At 43.4% G+C, this 22,539-nt stretch overlaps 1 protein-coding gene across 4 annotated transcripts in view; it reads right to left on the reverse strand.

Annotated features, from left to right (window-relative positions):
- Positions 1-3,809: 3,809 nt before the first annotated feature.
- Positions 3,810-22,539, reverse strand: part of HSD3B7 (hydroxy-delta-5-steroid dehydrogenase, 3 beta- and steroid delta-isomerase 7) — a 75,690-nt gene continuing 56,960 nt past the window's right edge. For all 4 annotated transcript variants that reach the window (XM_087714096.1, XM_087714098.1, XM_087714099.1 and 1 more), the window contains 5 exons: positions 18,269-18,412; positions 11,851-11,959; positions 8,907-9,006; positions 6,752-6,914; positions 3,810-5,019 (listed from right to left, as the gene is read on the reverse strand). In XM_087714096.1, coding sequence (XP_087570222.1) covers positions 4,580-5,019; positions 6,752-6,914; positions 8,907-9,006; positions 11,851-11,959; positions 18,269-18,412 — 956 coding nt within the window. In that variant the 3' untranslated portion in view covers positions 3,810-4,579. The remainder of the gene's footprint in view (positions 5,020-6,751; positions 6,915-8,906; positions 9,007-11,850; positions 11,960-18,268; positions 18,413-22,539) is intronic.

Genomic DNA, 22,539 nt, shown 5'->3' on the forward strand with positions numbered 1-22,539 from the left:
AAACAGCTGACGCGCATCGCGTGAATCAGCTGAGCTAAAAAACAGGGAAATATAGGACAAGAAAAGGCATGGGTGGGCAGCTGGGACCAACTGCTCCTTCCTGCTCCTTTTAAAGGCTGCGGTGGTGAGACCCCTCCTGAAGAAGCCGTCTTTGGATCCAGCCATCTTGAGTAACTACCGTCCAGTTTCCAACCTCCCCTTCATTGGGAAGGTTGCTGAGAAAGTGGTGGCCTTTCAACTCCAGCGGTCCTTGGATGAAACCAATTATCTGGATTCCTTTCAGTCTGGATTCAGGCCTGGCTACAGCATATAAACTGCTTTGGTCGCGCTGATCGATGATCTCTGGCGAGCCAGGGATAGGGGTCACTCCTCTATCCTAGTGCTCCTTGACTTCTCAGCGCCTTTGATACCATCGACCATGGTATCCTTCTGCAGGGGTTGCGGGAGGTGGGAGTGGGAGGCACCGTTCTTCGGTGGTTCTCCTCCTACCTCTTGGACAGGTCGCAGTCGGTGTTGGTCGGAGGGCAGAGATCGACCCCTAGGCCTCTTAATTATAGGGTGCCACAGGGTTCGGTCCTGTCCCCCCTCCTATTTAACATCTACATGAAGCCTCTGGGTGAGATCATTCGTCGGCACGGGATAAAATATCATCAATATGCGGATGATACACAACTGTATCTGTCCGCCCCGTGCCAACTCAGTGAAGCGGTTGAAGTGATGTGTCAGTGCCTGGAGGCTGTCAGGGTCTGGATGGGAATGAACAAGCTTGCACTCAATCCTGACAAGACTGAGCGGCTATTGATGCTCCCTCCCAAAGATTGGCTATGTACTCCATCTCTCAGGCTGGGGGGTGAAATTATACGCCCCTCAGACAGGGTTCGCAATTTGGGAGTCCTCCTGGAACTGCAGCTGACTTTAGAACATCATTTGTCGGCTGTGACCAGGGGAGCATTTGCCCAGGTTTGCCTGGTGCACCAATTGCGACCCTACCTGGACCGGGAGGCCCTTCGAATAGTCACTCACGCCCTTGTGACCTCAAGACTGGACTACTGTAACGCACACTACATGGGGCTGCCCTTGAAGAGTATTTGGAGACTTCAGCTTGTCCAGAATGCAGCCGCGCGAGCGATTGTGGGTGCACCTCGGTACACCCACGTGACACCTATCCTCCACGAGCTGCACTGGCTGCCTATTGGGCTCCAGACACGCTTCAAGGTGCTAGTCCTTACTTTTAAAGCCATACATGGTATCGGACCTGGGTACTTGAGAGACCGCCTCCTGCCAATTACCTCCCTAAGACCGATTAGATCCCACAGATTAGGCCTCCTCTGAATTCCATCTGCCAGCCAGTGCCAACTGGCAAATCCCCAGGGGAGGGCCTTCTCTGTGGCTGCTCCAGCCCTCTGGAACGATCTCCCTGTGGAGATCCGGACCCTCACCACCCTCCAGGCTTTCCGCAAAGCCACAAAGACCTGGTTGTTCCGGCAGGCCTGGGGCTGATGAATTTCCAGCCCCACTTGAAATATTGTGACTGTTGTTGTTTTTTACTCTGTCTGTCTTTTGTCCTATTTGTATCCTCTTCCCCCCTTTGGTTGTTAGCCGCCCCGAGTCCCTCGGGAGTGGGGCGGCATACAAATTAAATAAACATTCAAACATTCAACTGCTCACTGGAACTACCGGTTTGCCCGAACCGATCTGAACCGACTGAATCCCACCCCTGGTTATATGCCGTTCACTAAATAAACTTTCCACAGTTTGGCTGGTTATACCTAGCTTTGGTTTTGAAGAAGTACTACTTAGGATAGGTGGCGTTCAGACAAAGGGCTCTTCCACCAGAGACCTGCAGCAGCGTCCATCACAATTTCATTGTGACCTGGAACAACTTGGTTGATCTAGATTGTCAAGTCAAATGTGGCTTGCTACACATGGTTGTGGTCAGCTGGGCCCTTTGTGATCTGATCTGATCTGAATTGGTTCCCTGTTCCACCCATCAGTGGAGGATCACCCATCAGCTTTGGACACAGTTTTCCCTTTTTCTAACAAATGATAAAGTTTTTTTTTTATCTTTTCACCTCCCACTCATCTGTTTGTTAAACTATCTACGATAGCAGTTTGCTGGCACTCATCTCAAATTCAGGAAAATTTCAAATGAAGTCGCTTTGGCCAAACATGTAACATTTGTCAAAAGATGGATGTTCCTTTAGGTCTTGGGCCTGTCTGTTTCTTGGAACCTAGAAGGAACTTCTCACTTCAGTTGAGGTCTGGAAGTGGAGCTGCACATATAAATCCAGGAGCTGGACTCAAAAGGGGACTTAGTAGGCTTATACTGGGAAAGGTCAAGAGGACAAAGTAACAGCATGACATTTGAACTGTAAGCTGCCCAGATTCCTTCATTACTTGATTAAGATGGGCAGCTATAGAAGTTGAATAAATAAAATAAAGTGCTCTAGAACTTTGTATCAACAAACTTGCTTTAAAAGGAGGGGGAAATTAGCGGATGTTAGTTACAATCTGGAGGGACGTGGTGGCTCAGTGGCTAATATGCTGAGCTTGTCGATCAGAAAGGTCGGCAGTTCAACAGTCCGAATCCCTAGCGCCGCATAACAGAGTGAGCGCCCGTTACTTGTCCCAGCTTCTGCCAACCTAGCAGTTCGAAAGCATGTAAAAATGCAAGTAGAAAAATAGGGACCACCTTTGGTGGGAAGGTAACAACATTCTGTGCGCCTTCAGTGTTTAGTCATGCCAGCTACATGACCACGAAGATTTCTTTGGACAGCGCTGACTCTTCGGCTTTGAAATGGAGATGAACACTGCCCTCTATAGTCAGGAACAACTAGCATGTATGTACGAGGGGAACCTTTATCTTTACCTAGTTACAATCTGGAGGTTGTATTTAAATATTGGCTAGGATCAATCATTGGTTAAGTCATTCTGTGGAGTTCTTGTGCTTTACTGAATTTCCTTAAGAAGCAAATACAGCTGACATGTGAATTCAGTCAGCAAGCCACAGTTCAACAAACTAGACTTAATTAATCAACAAACCATAGCCCATAACAAACTGTGGCTCAGAGTCTTAAGGGGCTGTGCAGGGGAGCAGCACCTGTGTTCAGCACTTGGGATAATTTCAGGTTGCATCCAGGGCTCTCTTATAAGAGGTATAAAGTGAAAAGACGAACAAAGCTGCAGTTGCCTTGCTGTTTTTTTGAACTACCCATCCATAGCTATTCCTATGGAAATGAAACATGTAGCTTTCTTCACAGACGGAAGCCAAAAAACAGAGAAATTCATTGTTATGGAAGAAAGCTAAAAATAATTGTAGATGATATACAAGGTTAAAAAAAAAAACCCTTCATGGCATCCAATCTTCAACAATATAAACAAATTTGTAGGTGAAGCCCGCGAAGTGCTTTTTCAAGAGGCAACTGGACTTTCTGGTTTTTCTTTGAAGACGATTCGCTTCTTATCCAAGCAGCTTCTTCAGCTCTTCAACTGAAAAAGCTTATTGAATAAGAAGCAAAACATCTTCAAAAGAAAAAAAAGAAAGACCAGTTGCCTCTTGAAAAAGCACCTTTGGGACAGCCATGAACTGGATGACTGAGAATCTCTATAGACTTCTAGGTGAAGGGCCTAAAGAACACTACTGGTTATACAGCAACAGATTTTACTCAAGGCCACTAATTCCCATCATCCACTGCTTCCAGCATATACCATTCAAATATGTCCCCTCAAGCTCTGTCTCTTGATCCACTATATCCCTCTTTCTTAGTTTTTAAACTTCTCACAGACATCATAAAAGATAACGCTAGCTCTCATGGGAATATAATATATTTATTTGCTTGTTTAACTTAATTGTTGGCCACCAAGGAGGTTTTCTAGTCATACATTTCTATTGCACAAGTCATGTAAGATAATTGAGGCTAGAAAATAATATAACAGCTTATTAGTCTCCTTTCATACTTAAGAGTATCTGCTTACTCAGATAAATAGTGACTAGCTAGATTACATCAAAAACATGAATTTCCATCCTTATTGCACTTAGGGGTCACTGAGGTAGGAAGAAAAACACGGAACTAGTCTGTAGTGACAAGGAATGGATCAACAATCTGTCTTCCAAAGCTAAGGAATGGTAGAAGATGAGCTGACCTTGCAACCTTCCAGTTAAACTTTGGAGCATGCTAAATCAAAGCCTTGCGAGTAGGTTGGAATGTATGACATGATGGAAACATTGAAGACCATCATCAAAAGTCATTCTGTTTGGGACTTTGGCTGGGGGAAAAAAAGGCTTCATCGAGTTTGAGAAGGAGACATTGGTGCACTCAGCCAAAATCTAAAATGCATTTTTTTGGTATTTGACATTTCCACCTGGGGAAACAGAGGGCCCACCCATTCTTGCAAGGCTGTAGAGCTGCTTCCAAAGGTCACCTAAGGGCAAAGGTAGCTACCGTACAAATTTCTAACATCACCGTCTAAAACCAGTCAATATAAGGCCATAGCTTGATATTGCAATTGTTCTGAGTTTAGCACATCCAAAATCCAGATTTCTAGTCCCCAACCAGGTTCCCTGCAGAGATCACGCCATTCACATCGACCCGTCTTGCTTCTCCACCTGCTTCTCTGCCGTAACCTCTTGGAGCCACCCAATTGTGCGATTCCGGCTCTCTTCCCAGGTGAAACAAGGTTGGTATCCAAAGTGTTTCAGGGCCTTGTCGGTCTGTATGGTGAAGGTAGTGCTGGCAATGATCAGGGTGTAGGGGTTGAGGATGGGGGCATAGACGCAGAAGGGCTTCAGGAGCCACTGCAGGAGAGCATTGAGCAGAGCTATCAGATGGAGGAGAAAGAACGGCAGCAGGGGACGGGACCCCAGGAGGCGGAAGCCACATGGCCTCAAGAACTCCATGTTAAAGTCCTCGTAGCTCTTGTATGGAGAGTCATCGTAGCAAAAATAAACTTGGCCCCCGATGATTGAGGGGTCCTCTTGGATCTTCTGAGCCACCAGGAGATGCATCCAAGCCACGTTGCCTACAGAAGGGGCAAGTTAGGAGACCAAAAAGATGATCAAGTGAGAGACGTTTCACTAGCCAATGTCACTTTTGTGAAAACGCAGAGATAACATAGAGACACAATAACGCAGCACCGTTTACTCAAGAAGACACAGCAGGGATAAGATCTCAAATGCATTTCTAAAAATAGTGCTTCCTGCACCCTGTTAGAAGTCTTAACACAAGATCCAATCACACAAGACACTGAAATAGGAATTGTGTGCTTTTGTGTGTGTGTGTGTGTGTGTGTGTGTGTGTGTGTGTGAATAGAGGTGTGCTTATTTTTTGAGAAATTTAGAACCATTAATCAGTGGAATGATTTGCCTGCAGAAGTTGTGGGTGCTCCAACACTGGAGGTTTCTAAGATGAGATTGGGCAACTATTTGTCTGGAGTGGCCTAGGGTCGCCTGTTCGAACAGGAGGTTGGACTAGAAGACCTCCAAGGTCCCTTCCAATTTCATTATTCTGTTATTTTCCAATTTATACTGAGAACAGGGATTTTGGGGAAAGGGTTAAGCCAGGAGCGTCAAACTTGCGTCTTTATGTGATATATTGTGACTTTTCTCCCTTTGCTACACTGCCAGCATGGACATGGCCAGCGTGTGATGCATCTGGCAGGTTGCGAGTTTGACAGCCCTGGGTTAGTCCTTGCTTTTATTTATACTGCAATGGAGATGGCAAATAAATCCAGCAGCTAAACTGAACTCATCTCCTTTTCTTTCTTTCTTTTTAATTCTTACAACATGGGTTTTCAAGTTTCCTGTCCAAATCTCTGAGGGAGTAATAAGTAACTGGTGGGGGCTACACACTTTAAAAAAATTGAAACCTGATCAGGCAGACAAAATGCAAACAACGTCAAGACTCACTGCAAACTTTGCTCCTTTTTTCCTTGGAAAAGGAGGGTGACTGCTGGCTTGGAAAGTTTGAGAAATGTTGTGAGAATTACTAAGGCGTGAATTTGTTTTTTTCTTTCATCTAACCTAAATAAACATTATTTTTATTCATGGGGAAAGGATACATTCACTTTTTCCTCTAAGGGCCCAGAGTACCCCACACTTTGAGAACACGTCAAATTAATATGAATCCATATCTGGCTTGTTTCTTGGGTCCGAAATTTATATCCAGGAGCTCTTACCACCAAATGGTAATTCAGAGATGTACTTGAAGTGCAGAGAGTAGGGCGATGGTTCTTAAGAAGTCCCAATTAAAAATAATATCTCCAGCTTAGGGTTGAATTGTGGGGTTCCTGGTGCTCTCTGAATTTGGTTGTTTGCTCTCAGACATTTCATTACCTGATCAGATAATATCAGTGTTGCAAAGGATTGCGAAGTTTGCTCCCTGTTTATTTATAGCAGTTTGCCCTGCCAATGTTAGTGGAGGTGTGACATCTGGGAAACAATCAAGTAGAAAACAATACCCTAATCAAGGGACTACCAAGGGGGGGAAAAACCACATTCCACCAACAAAGGCAGGGGAAGGTACTGTATATAAGAGCAAAACCCACCTTCCTTGGCATTGATGATATTACCTAGTCGGGTAATGAAATGTCTGCAAGCAAACAACCAAGCTCAGAGGGCACCAAGGACTCCACAGTTCTTAAGAAGAACCTGATATAAAGATGTACGTGTATACGGGAACACCCCCAAGAAGAGTAAAAGTATCTAAATAAAAGAAGGTGGGTCAAGAATGCACCAGGCACCATCATAACCTACCTACATAGACCCTGCCATGCTCCACAGAGGCTGGGATGGCCCGGATCATGTATTTCTTTGTCATCAGCCCGTTCTCATAAAACTCCTTCATCAGCAGATGGTTCTCCCCATAGATGCCCGTTGGGCGAAGGGCACAAGTGACTAGCCGCTTCCCATTCGGCATCTGCAGAAAAGAAAGATTCTCTGTTGCTGATTGGCACATCTGAGCAGGTTGTGGGTGGACAATCCACCATCGAGGCAAGTTAGAAGTTGGTGGCAAAATCTTTGTTTATGTGTTCGTTTGCTGGGCTTTCATGTCAATTCAAGCAAGGGATTTAGCCACCCTTCCTCCTGGGTTCCCCTAACAATAAGCTTGAGAGATAGGTTGGGCCAATGGAGAGGAAGACCAAGGTCCAAAGTCACTTTTCCTGTGACATTTCATGGCTGAAAGTGGATTACACCTGGGCTTCTCCAATCGGACTCCATTAAGAGCTCGGTGAGATAGATCGCGCTAAGACTTTATATGGCCAAGGGTCACCCAACAAAAGTCCATCATTGAGGATGGATTTGAATCTGGGCAAGGGTCAAATACTACCGGTTCACCAAATCGATAGTAAAAAAATGCTACCGGTTCAGGCAAACCGGTATTTCCGATGATCACCTGTGACACACGATTTATATTAGCTAGAAACAGGATTTTCTGCTTTCTATATAATCTAAATTGTGTGTGGCACAGCGGATTCCCCCCCCCCCTTTGCTGTTCTACTTGCCTTTGCAGGCACACTCGGTAGCAAGCTCCACCCACCCACCCGGACGTTATCACATCCATTTGTGACGCTCTGCGCATGAGTGAAAGGTCCTGCGCATGCACGGAGCGTGCGCGCTCACTCACATTGCTACCGAACCAATAGCAAAGGTAAGTTGATTTCACCCCTGAATCTGGGCCTTCCTTCGCCACTTAATCAAGACAACAGCATTGGATCAAGGGGTCTAGGGTTCAAAGCCCACAAAAATGACTGGGGGAAAAGAAGGCAATGTAACAACACTATACAGCATTGTACATCAAAACAACTAGACAATTTCTTCCCTTGTGCCCTCACTCTGCTGAACACCTATCGCATTTTTCGTAGTATAAGAAAGAGGGTAAAAATCTGGGTGTGTCTTATACATCGAATACAGCATTTTTTTGCTTTTTTGAAGACCGGCCCCTTCACCAAAAAGTCTGAGCATACCGTTATGGAGGCTTTTAGAGAGCTCCTGGAAGCTGGGAAGGGAAGAAATGAGCAAAAAATGGGCCATTTTTGCCCCCGCCATCCCAGTAGCGCTCTATAAGGCCCCATAAGGCTATGCATGCAATTTTTTTTGGCAAAAAACAGGCTCTATCTATCTACCTACCTATTCTCTCTCCCTACTTATCTATTGTATTTCTCTCTCTCTTTCTATTTCTCTCTCTCTATCTCTCTACCTACCTATTTACCTACCTACCCTCTCTCCCTACCTACCTACTGTATTTATTTCTACCTACCTACCTACCTACCTACTCTCTCTCTCTCTCTCTCTCTCTCTCCCCATTTACCTACTGTATTTCTCTCTCTCCCTCCCTTTCTATCCCTCTATGTACCTACCTACTTTTTTTTTAAAAAAGCCTCCAAAACCTTGGTGCATCTTATACTCTGAAAAATATGGTAATTCTCGCAGCTGATGGAAAATAGAGTGACTGCTAAGTGTTTTGTTTGTTTGTTTTTGGTTGAGGTGTATGTATATGAACTCATAGGGTATGGCTGAAGGATTATTATTTATCCCTGTTATTATTTTTTACTTCCTCCTCTTTATTGGCAGTACGCTTCAGTATTGTTATTATATTGTGTTGTTTTGCAAGTACAGAAAAATTTCTTGTGTGTCTAACTCCACTTGGCCAAATAAACCATATCAGTATATACGTAGGTACAGCTGCTGCAAGTTAGTCTTCCCCACGCCTGAACTCTGCAGATAACGTGACCTGCAATGCACAGATCAATCCGCAGTCATCACATGCTGTCTAAATCTTTTGCAGAGTGCCAGTTTCAAGGAAACAGACCAAGAGACAGGTCTGGGTTTGAGATAGAAGGAGGCCAAGAAGCACATGGCTTGGTTAACTCGGAAGACATTCAAAATCCTCTCTCAAATTCTAGCTTACCACTTGCCCATTGGCTTCGATGACAAGCCGCTCGGCCTTGGCTTTGCTAAGTGGGTAAGGATGGTGGTGTATGGCCTCATATTTTGTGTCCTCGTTGCACCTGCAAGCAAGGAAGAAAGCATCACAGGCCATCAAAACCCTATACTTACAACAAGAGCAGTTAACCAGGTTACAGTTAACAGTTATGTATCTTTCTTAACAGATTAACAGAGTTGGAAGGGACCTTATAGGTCATGTAGTCCAACCCTCCGCTCAAGCAGGAGACTCTAGCCCTACACCATTTCTGACATATGGCAGTCCAATCTCTTCTTGAAAGAATCTTAAATACACTTTAGCGCTGTTCGTTTAAATCCAGTGTAATTGCTACAGTGGCTGCTGCCCCCTGCATTACATAGAAGAGGATAATGCTCCTGAAATGATATGGGGAAGGGGATAAAGGAGGGGGGGATCTGTTGCTTGTCTTTACTCCCCATGATGGAAAGGGGTGTATCCAGGGGTGAAATACAGCAGGTTCGGACAAGTTCTGGAGAATCGGTAGTGGAAATTTTGGGTAGCTCAGAGAACTAGCAAATGCCACCTCTGGCTGGCCCCACAGTAGGGTGGGAATGGAAATTTTGCAGTATCCTTCCCCTATCATGCCCACCAAGCTCCGCCCACCAAGTCACAACACACCCACCAAGCCACACCCACAGAACCAGTAGTAAAAAAAATTGAATTTCACCACCGGTTGTATCTAATAGGTTTTTCCTACAGGCATCCGTTAAAAGTACAGGTAATCCTCAACTTTATGACCACAACCGAGCCACAAATTGAGCCCTTGTGATCTCTAGGCTGGAATACTGCAATGTGCTCTACATGGGGCTGCCCTTGAAGAGCATCCGGCGACTTCAGCTAGTCCAGAACGCGGCCGCGCGAGTGATCATGGGCGCACCACGGTTCGCCCATATAACACCAATCCTCCGTGAGCTGCGCTGGCTACCTGTTGATCGTCGGGTGCACTTCAAGGTCTTACTTACCACCTATAAAGCGCTCCATGGTAGTGGATCTGACTATTTGAGAGACCGCCTCCTGCCAATTACCTCCCTGCGTCCCATCAGATCGCACAGAGTAGGCCTCCTCCGAATTCCATCCGCCAGCCAGTGCCGACTGGCGACTACGCGGAGGAGAGCCTTCTCAGTTGCAGCTCCGACATTATGGAACAACCTCCCCGTGGAGATCCGTACCCTCACCACAGTCCAGGCCTTCCGCACAGCCCTCAAGAACTGGCTATCCCGTCAGGCCTGGGGATAGGATTACACTAACCCCGCCCGAATGTTGAGTGAATGTTGTGTTTTTACGATTAATTTTCTTTTTATCACGATTCTTTTCTTTTTAAGTCTTGTCTCGCACTCCCTTCCCTTATTGTTGTAAGCCGCCCTGAGTCCCCTCAGGGAAAAGGGCGGCATATAAATTTCCAATAAAATGAAAAAAAAATGAAAATGAAATTTTTGTCACTAAGTGAGATAGTTGGTAAGCAAGTTTTGCCCCATTTTACAACCTTTCTTGCCCCAGTTGTTAAGCGAATCACTGCAGCTGTTAAGTGAGTAAGATGGTTGCATAGTGGATACCCCATTGGCTTTAGTTGTCAGAAGGTCGCAAAAGGGGATCATGTGACCTCGGGACCCTGCAACCGTTGTAAATATGAACCAGTCGCAACGGTCATAATAAGTGTGAAAAACGGTCGTTAGTCACTTTTTTTCAGTGCCGTTGTAACAGAGCGGTTGAGGGTCGCTTGCACCCTGTAGTGAAAATTTTTCAGATTTTCAAGCCTTGGGGTGACTAAACTTCTAACTACAAACAGCAGTCAACTTTCCCTACTTGTTAGACGGGAGAGCAGAGCCATTGGCCCACACCCACAGAGAGCAGTAATCCACTGTGACTGTTATGAACTGTATCCCTGTTGCCATGGCAATGCTAGAGGAGAACCCAGGGAAACCCTTGAATAGGGCCAAAACATGTGGGCTTGCCTAAATCAGGGGAACTCCCTGTTATTTGCAACCAACACTGAAACTCAGTTAACTCTTTAGGAGCTCCATTCTATTTTTAAAAAATATATATGCACATTTAGATAGCTAAAACAGTGCGAGAAGACTCAAAAGAATAAGAAACTCCAGATTAAAACATAGAATAATAGGCTTGAAAGGGACCTTGGCCGCCTTCTAGTCCAACCCAAGGGAAATACAATAGAAATTGTATTTTTCAAGAGGCAACTGGACTTCCTAGTTTTTTTTTTTTCTTTGAAGACGTTTCGCTTCTCATCCAAGAAGCTTCTTCAGCTCTAACGGGATAGTGGGGAACAGAAGGATTTATACTCCTTGCAGACAGCTGGTCATTTGCAACCTTTTTAGAGAATAGTTGAGGCCACTTGGACGTTTGTTTGTATCCTCAGGTTCACCTGAGTAGGGAGAATGGGTGTGGAGCCTTCTTGGAACTGCTGCAAGGACTGTGTTGTGGAGCTGTGTGTTGTTGTTTTTTCACTGCCCTGTGTTCTTTCACTATTGAACACAGGTGCAGGCGGTCGGGGATGAGTCTGTGTTGTCAGTTCGAGGTGCAGACAACAGAGGAAAACATCCTGCAGAAAGCACAGCTCCACAACACAGTCCTTCCAGCAGTTCCAAGAATCAGTTCCACCTATGTGCACTACTCAGGTGACCCTGAGGACAGAGAGACAGAATGCAAATGACCAGCTGTCTGCAAGGGGTATAAATCCTTCCCTTCCCTGCCTCTTGGATGAGAAGCTAAACATCTTCCAAGAAAAAATAAGAAAGTTCAGTTGCCTCTTTAAAAATCACCCTGGATGGCTGAGAATCTCTACAGACAACAGAAGCTTTAAAAAATTTCCCCGGTTGTCTTAGTCTAACAGAGCTCATCATCATCATCATTTTGAAAAATAAGCAACTCATACCTGTAGAAAGGGTGGCCTTTTATGTTAGGTCCTACGACCTCCATGCTGCTGGTGTAAATCAGATACTGGACTCCTTGCGTGACACAGGCCTCAATTACATTTTTGGTTCCTAGAGAGAAAGAGGGGGGAAAAAGGGAATGAGGAAAGGAGGAGAAACAATGCAAAACCTGGCTGTCCATCAGAGCTCTCACCTGCTGGAAAAGAAACAGCTCTGCCAGGAATGAAAAAGGAGCGATGAAATCTGTGGGGTTTTCCTTGCATAGGAACCAATTGTTTCAGCACCTCATTTTCCTATAATAAACAGAGGCAGAGTGCTGTTGCAACTTTGGTCCCTAAATGAACTGCTGTGAAGTCAAGGACTACCTATGCTGCCTTTGGTGATTGAACACCATTCTGTTCTGTTCTATTCTATTCTATTCCATATTTTGCTCTGCTCTGCTCTATCCTATCCTATCCTTTGCAGAAGAGATCTTGGAAGGAAGTAACTGGGGAAGTCAAAGTTATTTTGTAAAAGCCAGGATACCTTTGACCTTGTTCAAGTAGCCCTTTCTTTTTTTGCAAATCAAGCAATTTCCTACACATTTGTCTCATATCGAACATTGCAGATGATTCAGCTAACGGAAAGGCGTATTATTGTAATTCAGCATATCCACCGCTGAGAGTGGTTGCACACCCCACCTCTGCTGTGGTCCTGGGGGGAAAAAAAACAGGCCCCCAGGGCTGCCTGGAATAACAACAAGGTCAGCCTGTGAATTTTCCCATGCCACAATTGTATGACAAGGATGCAAGCTATCTGCTGAGGCCGTGTGTGTCTCTAGACTGCAGGCGTGAATGATAACAGGAAAAGATTTGGAAGGGATTTGTGGCAAACCCCATTTCCCAAGTTTGTGAACCACAAGAAGCCTGAAGCTAGGACTTCCAGATGGCCCTTAGGAGACGTGTGGGACCCGGAGGCTAAATTCACACCCGGTTACAGAAAACAACAGCTGTCTTTCAGATTTGGCAGTATAACGATAACTTGATCCAGTCTAAGCCTCTGAAGAGATAATAACAGGACGTGGTCAGATGGTCCAACCAATTACAAAATCTATTTAGTATTATTATGATCTGTTCTCCTTCTAACCCCGATCTTATTGTTTCAGGGAATAAGAGATCTCGGGTTAAAGAAGTGTTTACATTTTCAGTCAATTATCTTTTTTTTTTTTTTAGGTCTCTTTCGTCTTCCATGTTACTAATTCTGTATGTATTACGGCTCTTGGCTATTTCAGAACACTCTTTGACTCACTTCAGAAATTAGAGCAGCTCTGTCTTAGTCCATGTAAATATAGCACTATCATGTAAGAATAGATTGGATCATGTATTGGTTTGTCTATTTAGTTGGTTGTCAAAGCAAGTTGTCAGTGTCGGAGAAAACAGGTGTTAGACCTGGCTTCTGGAATCATAAACCAGCTACAGCAGTTGTGTTTGCAGGATGCAACTAGACAAGTTTGCTGCTTGTGGTGTCATGAGAAGGCAACCAACAAGGATTACAACACTCCATTTCTAACGTCTCTGGAAGGACTTTTCAATGTTGGCAACTTTAAGATGTGTGAACTTTAACTCCCAGAATTCTCCAGGTGGGATGCTACTTCAGGAATCCTGGGAGTTGAAGTTTACACATCTTAAAATTGCCAAGTTTGAGAAACACTGATCTATGGATTTGCTAAGGGAAAGTTGGGGGGGGGGGGAAGAGGAGGGGACAAAATTTCTGAGACAAAAATTAGGTTTGTCAAGGAAGCAAAATAGAATCATCCAAACAGTTTAGGTAGGCATCCTTTCATTGAAAAACAAAAACAAAAAAGGAGATTGACAGGTGTCAATCACTGGGGGATCTGAGGGGCTCTCCTTTTTCTGGCTTGCAAATGAAAGTCTCTGTTTGTAAAAGATTAACCCAGAGATGTAGAATTTTACAAGGTTGGAAACTATTCTCTTTAAATGACTTTGCTATTTAAGCCATCTTGGTCTGGTCTGATCTGGTCTTGTTTGGCATTTTGAAATAAACCTGCTGGCTTTAAGATCCAGTGAATGTCAAAAGTCAAATCTCAACCCAAGATATACTGACATCCGCATTCATTCGTTTATTTGTTCATTCTAGTAAACGTTTTCGAGCAGAGATTCCTTGATTATAAATCATAACAATTAAAGAGAGATATAAAGAGTATTGAAAATGAAAATTAGTGCATTTCTTGCTACTACAACTTTTCATGCTTGTTTGATGGGATTTTAATATATTACAGGTAGTCTCCCAGATACCACCACAATTGAGCCCAACATTTATGTTGCTAAGCAAGATAAGGGGAATTTTGCCCCATTTTGTGACCTTTCTTGCCACAGTTGTTAAGTGAATCACTACACTGTTGAATTAGTAACACGATTGTTAAATGAATCTGGCTTTCCCATTGACTTTGCTCAGCAGAAAGTCGTAAAAGGTGATCACATGATCCCAGGACATTGCAATGGTCATAAATGTAAGTCAGTTGCCAAGAGTTTGAATTTTGATCACATGACCACGGGGATGTTGCAACGATTGAAAGAGTGAAAAATGGCCGTATCATTTTTTTCAGTTACTTCGAATGATCACTAAATAAACTGTTATAAGTCAAGGACTACCTATATCTCTGATAGCGAACCTATGGTACGCGGGAGAGCCGGAAACTGGAAGAGCCCAGCATGCATACACACGCCGGAAACATGATCTTCCGGGTTTTGATGTGCTCATGTGTACTGGCCAGCTGTTCATTGCACATTCATGCACATGCCATAAACCAGAGGACCAGGTGGCCGATGTGCATGCGCATGCAAGAAACCAGAAAATCATCTTTCTGTTGTGCGCCTGAATCCCTGGGCAGCCGCTCTTCCGGTTTCTGGCATGTGCATGCAGGTACACACAGACCCCCATTTCAGCATTCGGTGCCAAAAAGATTCGCCAGCATTGAGCTATATATTTCAACATAGGATGGAAAATAATTTCAACTTGAAGGCCTCCTGGTAGGATCTTAGGGGAGCCTAGGCCACGTTTTCCTACCTAAACTCTTCAAATTGTATGGACTTCAACTCCCAATAATCTTCAAAACTAGTGGATTTGAAGAAGGGATTTGCTGAGTTTTAAAACTAGAACTCAGGGAAAGCCTAATGGAAATTCACTCTGAACAGCTGAGCTGTGGTCCAACCTCACAGGGTCATTGTAAAAGCAAGAAAATGTGTGTTTTTAAAATATAATAAATAGAACAGCAGAGCATTTCTCCTCTAAAGACCTCTCAATTCTGCTTCCCAACAGGTTGTTTCTTTTGAAAATTGAGCATTTGTCATCCTGACAGCTGAGCCTGTTAGTTGGCTACGAAGTATTGTTGCAAAAGGCTAAATGGAAAACAATAAAATGCCTCTTGGATCATCCTTTTCTTTGCTTGCTTGATCCACCCTAGGACATTAATCATGCAAACAAAAGCGTAAAGATGCCTCATATGTGTGTTTTGTTATTTTTGCTCCTGACTCATCCTAGGCACAATCTTCAAAAGCAAAATGTTTCTCTTAAAAGCCCCATGAAGCTTCTCCCTGATGATCAGAAGGATCATTGCATTGGGCCTCCGGAGACAAACCAAATTAGCTCCAGAAAGGCCAGGAAAATAGGCAAGGATCTTGGAGGCTGGCACACAGCAAAAGGCGAGGGCGGAAGCCTGTGGCATTCCAGCTGGGTCCCTGGGAGTGGAGAGATGAGCAACTTTCTTTGAGGTCAGAAGAATGTTAAAAATAAAATCAGGAAAAATAATACAAAACTAGAAGAGATATTTCAAATACAAATTCTATTGTGTTCCATTCCATTTTTTGTTCTGTTCCTTCCGTCCTATACAATGTAACATTTGTATCAACACTGAACATCACTAATATGATTTTACCCCATGCACCAATTTGGAACAGGAATTATAATTTTAAAAAAAATTGGTGAGAAAGTCTGGACACAAAGCTTGGCTTTCCTAGAAGACCCTTTCCCAGCCCTACCTGGCAGCCAGGGAACTGAAGAAGAGACCTCTGTTCTCACAGAGTAGCTAAGCAATATTTCCAGTTACCAACTATAATTCTTTCAGGCCTTGTAAGCCAGAGGTATAAATGTTTTGTTCTTGGAAATGTTGATCATATTTGTTCACAAACAACACCTACAGCTTTCATCTCATTTTCTTCTCCCATCACGTTCAATGAGCCATCATTATATTGTGCCCACACTCATAGTGCAATGCCCTTCCCGCGGCACATGCACCCCCAACCCCCCCTGTGCTCCCCCCTGCACATGCGCGCAGCCCTCACTGAAGCCTCTGGACCTCCGGTAGGCCCGTTGGGCCGTTTTTGCCCTCCCCAGGCTTCAGTAAAGCTCCGGAGCCTGTGGATGGTGGAAAATGGGCCTGATGAGCCTACCGGAATTTCAGAACCACAGGCTCCAGAGGCTTTCCTGAAGCCTGAGGAGAGCGAAAACAGCCTCTTCCTGCCCTCTGGAAGGCCGAAAATCAGCTGGCCAGCGTGTATGTGCGCTGGAGCTGACATAGGGCAACGCCTTGCATGCCCTCAGATATGGCTTCGCATGCCACCTGTGGCACACGTGCCAAAGTATCGCCATCACGGTTATAGTATGTCATGTCTCCATATTCAAGGTTTTAAGAAAATAATCAATGGGTTGGTTCTCTGGCAGACCTACTCCAGCAGTCTGTTCTTCCAGGGGAAAGCCAATTGCAGGAGGAAGCCCATCAATCTCCCAGCAGATGTTCTTCAGCGGCATTACCATCAAGGGGCCATCAATCTACCTGATTTCCATGAATTTCTTCCGCCTTCTTGGGAAACTAAATTACCTCATTTCAAGGCGGCCAATTCCAAAGTTGGATTAGACGTTGTGTAAAAAAAGAAAAGAAAAGAAAAGTCCTTCCTTTTGTCTGTTTATTCTTGTAGTATTCAATTTCACCTCTGGTTCTAACAAGATTTTTTTTTTTTACCTGATTAGCCTGTTGCTTCCTGGGGATCAAAAAGGAAATCAGTGACCTAACCATTTATGAGAGAGACTTATCCGGCAGCCACATTAGCAGTTGAGCACTTTTCTTTTTTTAATATCAGGCTTTTGAATTGTCTTTAATTGTACTTTAATTTATACTGTTTTAGATTTAAAAAGGTAAAGGTTCCCCTTGCACATGTGTGCTAGTCTTTCCTGACTCTAGGGGGCGTCGCTCATCTCCGTTTCAGAGCCGAAGTGCCAGCATTGTCTGAAGATATCTCTGTGGTTATGTGGCTACATGACTAGACGCTGAAGGCGCACGGAACGCTGTTACTTTCCCACCAAAGGTGGTTCCTATTTTTTACTTGCATTTTTACATGCTTTTGAACTGCTAAGTTGGCAGAAGCTGGGACAAGTAACAGGAGCTCACTCTGTTATGCGGCACTAGGGATTCAAACCGCCAATCTGCCAGCCTTTCTGATTGACAAGCTCAGTGTCTTAGCCCCTGAGTCATCGTGTCGCTTGTTTACCAGGGCCTAATTTTCATCCATTACTTCATTTGATTTTATTGAATATACGCTTATATTAAAATTGTATTGTTTAGTTTTGTTATAAACTACTCAGGGAACTTTGGTTACTGAATTGGCTAGATATTTTGATAGACAGACAGATATTTACCAGTAGACTTTAAAAGTACGTGCTATCAAGGATGTAGCAAGTAATCTAATTCCCGTTGTTCTAAATTGGGATTTTGAACCAAAGGGTTCAAAATTGCAAACAGATGGCTCAGAAAAACTACAGATGATTCATTCAGATTCATTCATGCTGCCCCACCATTATACACCCCCTTCTGACCACAGATGAAAGAGATAAATTAGAAAAAGCCAAAACATTTTTGGGAAGCCAGTTCTATTTATTCTTAAAAGATGGGATTCAAATAAAAATGATCAAGTTTGGCTTAAGCCTTGGAATATACACTCAAGTTCCTCCAGACGTTTCTGTTACGTTAGATACGTTTGATGTGGCAGATGGAGTAAATAACCCAACATATAGGAAATGACATCCCCTTAATCAAATCTAAATGTAAAAAGGGCTTTCTCTGCTCCTATCCTCTTTGTGGAGTGGAATCTTTCCCACAGGCTGAAAAAAGCACAGCGTTGAAGGTTCCATTCTACAAAATGGGGGTGTGCGTGAATGGATACAACGATGACAAAATTCCATTAACCTCCATAAGGCAAGCAGATTCAGCAACAAAACGATTTTTTTCCTTCTGCAATTAATTTTGTGCACCTGCCATACCCTTGTTGCTGGGACAAATTCCACAAACTCAGAAGGGGCATCTTGATCTCATTTGCGCTGTGTAGAGAAACTGGTCAGACATTCAAAGGTTTTCCTGCCAAAACTTACCTTGCACATTAACTGCCATGATCTTCTGGGGTGGGACTCTGCCCCAGACGTCCACCAGACCGGCTGTGTGAATGACGACATGGGCGCCTTTGACTGCTGGCGTCACATCTTCTGGATTGCTGATGTCTCCTTGGATGAGAGTCACTTTGATTTTCCAGAGCCAAACAGAGAGAAAGAGATAAATTAACTTTTTTAATTAGAGAAAAGACACAATCCACATCAATGGGTGCCTCAAAACTTCTTAAGGGCTTTTTGTGTAAAACTTAAAAGAAAAATGAAGTTGGGATGTATGCCTTTGATGTTTAGATTAGATAGATTATAAAAAAGAGAATATTATGAAATAACTTTAGAGACAGGAGTTAAAATACAATTGTTCCTAAAACCGTTGTGAAGAATATCAGAAGCAAATTCTCTGTAGTTCTCCCCCACCCCTTTTTCTTAAATATTCTTGCCTTTTTGCTTTTTCTTTTTAAAAGTTTCAATAAAAACCATATAAAAAAACAAAAGAAAGAGTGGATGGATGGATGGATGGATGATGTTTTTAAGTGTTACACAGAAGCCTGCAGCACAACTGTACCAACAGAGAAAAACACATAGAAGCGAGAAACACACAATGGAATAAAACTGATACAGTATTGTTGACTTGTTCCTTTCCCCGGGCAAGAGCAAATGGGCAGAAGAGAAACAAGAGGACATCAAGAATAGAGCAACAGCTCCAACTTGGGGGGGGGGGGGGTTGGAATATGTGAATGGTGCCTGAAAATAGCAAATGGAAACCCTGCCAGAATTCGATTCTGGACCTTGTGTAATTCTAAACAACCAGAAAGTTCATTGAGGCAGCAATATTTGGCTGCAATGTCTTTTAATGTCAGTGTTCTTCAAATTGGTTTTAATGTTATTTTTAATTTGGTTCACCGCTCAGGGTCATTTGTTAAGATGGAAGGAATCTCCAGGGAGGGAGGGTGGGAGGGGAGCTGGGAAGGAGAAAAAGAGAGGGAGGAATGGAGGAAGGAGAATTAGGAGGGAGGGGAGCTGAGAATGAGAACAAAAGAGGGAGGGAGGGAGGAAGAGACGGAAGAGGTAGGTAGGTAGGTAGGTAGGTAGGTAGGTAGGTAGGTAGGTAGGTAGGTAGATAGATAGATAGATAGATAGATAGATAGATAGATAGATAGATAGATAGATAGATAGATAGATAGATAGATAGATAAACACTGACCTATAGTGCTTGATAAGATTAGATCCAGGAACATGGGGAGGGAGGCTATTAAAGAGGGAAACATTGATAACTCTTCCAAACCATTATTTGTTACTGAGAATAGAGTAGAGTGTAGAGTGGAGTAGACGCGAATAGAGTAGAGTAGAATAGAATAAAATAAATAGAATAGAATCAAATAGAATAGGAACAGAAGCTTTATTGTCACTTTAAATGTACACTAGATCAGGGTTTGAAAGCTCTCACATTTATTTTAGGGAGCTCACAGTTACTTCTGACTTTGCTCTCAATGGATTTCCCTTGGAATCCTTACAGATTTAGAACAATCATCCTCATAATGAGGGGCATACCATCTCAAGGGAACTACAAGACAATTAACTGGAGTGCGGTTAAAAAAGATAAATTGTCTATTTATATTTATTATTTAATCTTTAAAAAGAGTGAAAGAAATTAAGCTTTACTTATTACAGGAGGTACAAAATATCTGTGGGGTATATTTTAGAATGTAGGTAATCTCATAGTAGCATTGTACAGGTATACTGCTTTATTTCTAAATAAATATACATAGCATATTAGGGGTATCACACAAAAAAACCCTTTACTGCTCAGGTTAAGATGATCAAACAAAGAAAGTTTTGAGACCTCCCAGTTTAGAAAACCTAGGCAACTTTCTGTCACTTTTCTTGCTTGGAAGAAAACTAAATACAGGGAGACCTCGGCCTATGACTGGAGTTGAGACCAACTTTTGTTAAGTGAGTCATGGCAAATGTTACGATCTTTTTTGCCATGGTTGTTAAACTCGGTTAAGTAAATTGTACAGTCATTAAGCAAATCTGGCTCTCCTGCTTGACTTTGTTTGACGGAAGTTGGCTGGGAAGGTTGCAAATGGCAATGTGACTCCGGGATGGTGTAACCATCAGAGGTAGTATTCAGCCGCTTCGGACTGGTTCGGGTGAACCAGTAGCGGAAATTTTGAGTAGTTCAGAGAACAGGCAATACCACCTCTGGTTGGGCCCTCCTCCCACCCTCAGGTGATTCATGCAGCAGAGCAGATTGCCGCGCCTCAGCCAGTGGTGGGTTTCAAAAAAATTTGGAACCTCTTCTGTAGGTGTGGCCTGCTTTCCAGGTCCACTGGTGGAACCTCTTCTAACCGGTTTGGTAGATTTGACGAACCGGTTCTACCGAACTGGGACGAACCGGTAGGAACCCACCTCTGGCCTCAGCTGAGCTAAAAACCAGCTCACCAGCACCAGCACTGACACCAAGGATGGTCTTTGAATGCTGCACGCGAAGAACAAGTGTGCAAAGCACACTCTCAAAGAACCAGTAGGAAAAGATTTTGAATCCCACCACTGGTAACCATGTCAGACACATGTCAATTGCCAAGCAACTGAATTTTGATCAGGTGACTGTAGGGATGCTGCAATGGTTATAAGTGTGAGTACTGGTCATAAGCAGTGGTGGGATTCAGCCAGTCCGCACCACTTTGGGAGTACTGGTTGTTAAGTTTCTGAGTAGCTTGGTGAACTGGTTGTTGGAAGAAATTATTAGGGCCGAGAACCTAATCCCACCAGTGGTCGTAAATCACATTTTTCAGTGCTGTTGTGACCTTGAATGGTCGTTAAATGGATGGTTGTAAGTCAAGGACTACCTATATCTCAAAAATTCAGATCACGGTGTGGAGTGCTGCAGAGAAAGGGGAATAATGGGAAAACCTCTATGCAGTTTAGCGAAACCAGGCCCTTGATTTTCCTATTTCCACCTACCTTATCAAGCACATCTGCACATATTCTCAGTAAACCGTTGTAATTGTGAACTATTTCAACCGCTATGACTAATCTTAGTCACAAACTGGGTTAACCACCACCTGGAAGGGACTGTGCTTTTAAAAGGAAGGAACAGACTCCAGCAGAGCAACGGAACAGGTGTTTCCTCCCTGCAACAGCATTGCTTTTGGGTTATATACAACAGGACGTGGTGGGGTGGGGAGGAGGAGCAAAAATTGTGCCATGGGAACTCTAGGCAACACCATCCACAAATTACACAATACAATTTTGTAACTCTGGATGACAACATGGTGCAATTCTAGAATTTTACTATGCTGGAGAGTATGTAGCAGTTAGCTCTGGTTCTGAGAAAGAGATTAGCAATTGGGGCCCAGAATGCCCAAACCTCCCTCTTTCCTCCTCACTAGTGGCCAAAATTGTGGAAACCTTTTTGGAAAAGTGTATTTTTGAGGTTTTATGGCTAATAACACCACTTTTTCTTAGTAGTACCATAAAATTATATATTAATGGAAAAATAATTTAATTCAACAAAGTTTGTTCAATTATCTGTATTCTATAAAAAGTAATAGCCAAAAAAACCAGAAAAAGGAAGCACAACTTGCTTAGGTTGATATCAGGTAGCTTTCCTTCATCTGATTGTAACCAATGAGCATGAGTGTTTACAGAGTCAATCAGGTGTCATCTTGTTTTGGTAATGAGCCAACCAGATCACAGTAGGATTCAGTTATTGATGTCATGTATTGAAGTTGAGAGGAGGACATTTGTCAGTGTGTTATGTGATTGCTATCAAGTTAGTTGAGGTTTTTTTGCATTCTTTCATTTAGTGAGTTTGTAACGTAATAATAAAATTAAAGTAATTATGCAAAGAGTTGACTGGTCACCCAGAAGGCGATGTGACGAAAATAATGTGGGTGTATAGAAAATGAAACGGCGCAATGCAATGTGAAATTGAGGGCAAGGATTGTTTGGTGCAGACTGCAGAAATTTGGCCTACAGTCTAGCATTCCACACAAAAAGCCACTTTTCTCTCTCAAACAAAGGTTGAAAAGATTAAACTGGGCTAAAACCCATTTTACCAGGACAGAGGATATATAATTTTATGATACTACTCCCAAAAAAAAAGTGGTGTTATTAGCCATCAAACCTCAAAAATACTGTGCACTTTTCCCAAAAAGTTTCCACAATTTTCCGCTACTGTATGTCTTCTGACTTCTTTACAGGTAGTCCTCGACTTACGATCACAATTGAGCTCCAAATTTCTGTTGCTAAGT

This window comes from Thamnophis sirtalis, unplaced genomic scaffold (genome assembly GCF_051295495.1).
Source record: "Thamnophis sirtalis isolate CommonGarterSnake01/CBP01778 unplaced genomic scaffold, rThaSir2_p1.2 scaffold_4, whole genome shotgun sequence".
Classification (NCBI taxonomy): domain Eukaryota; kingdom Metazoa; phylum Chordata; class Lepidosauria; order Squamata; family Natricidae; genus Thamnophis; species Thamnophis sirtalis.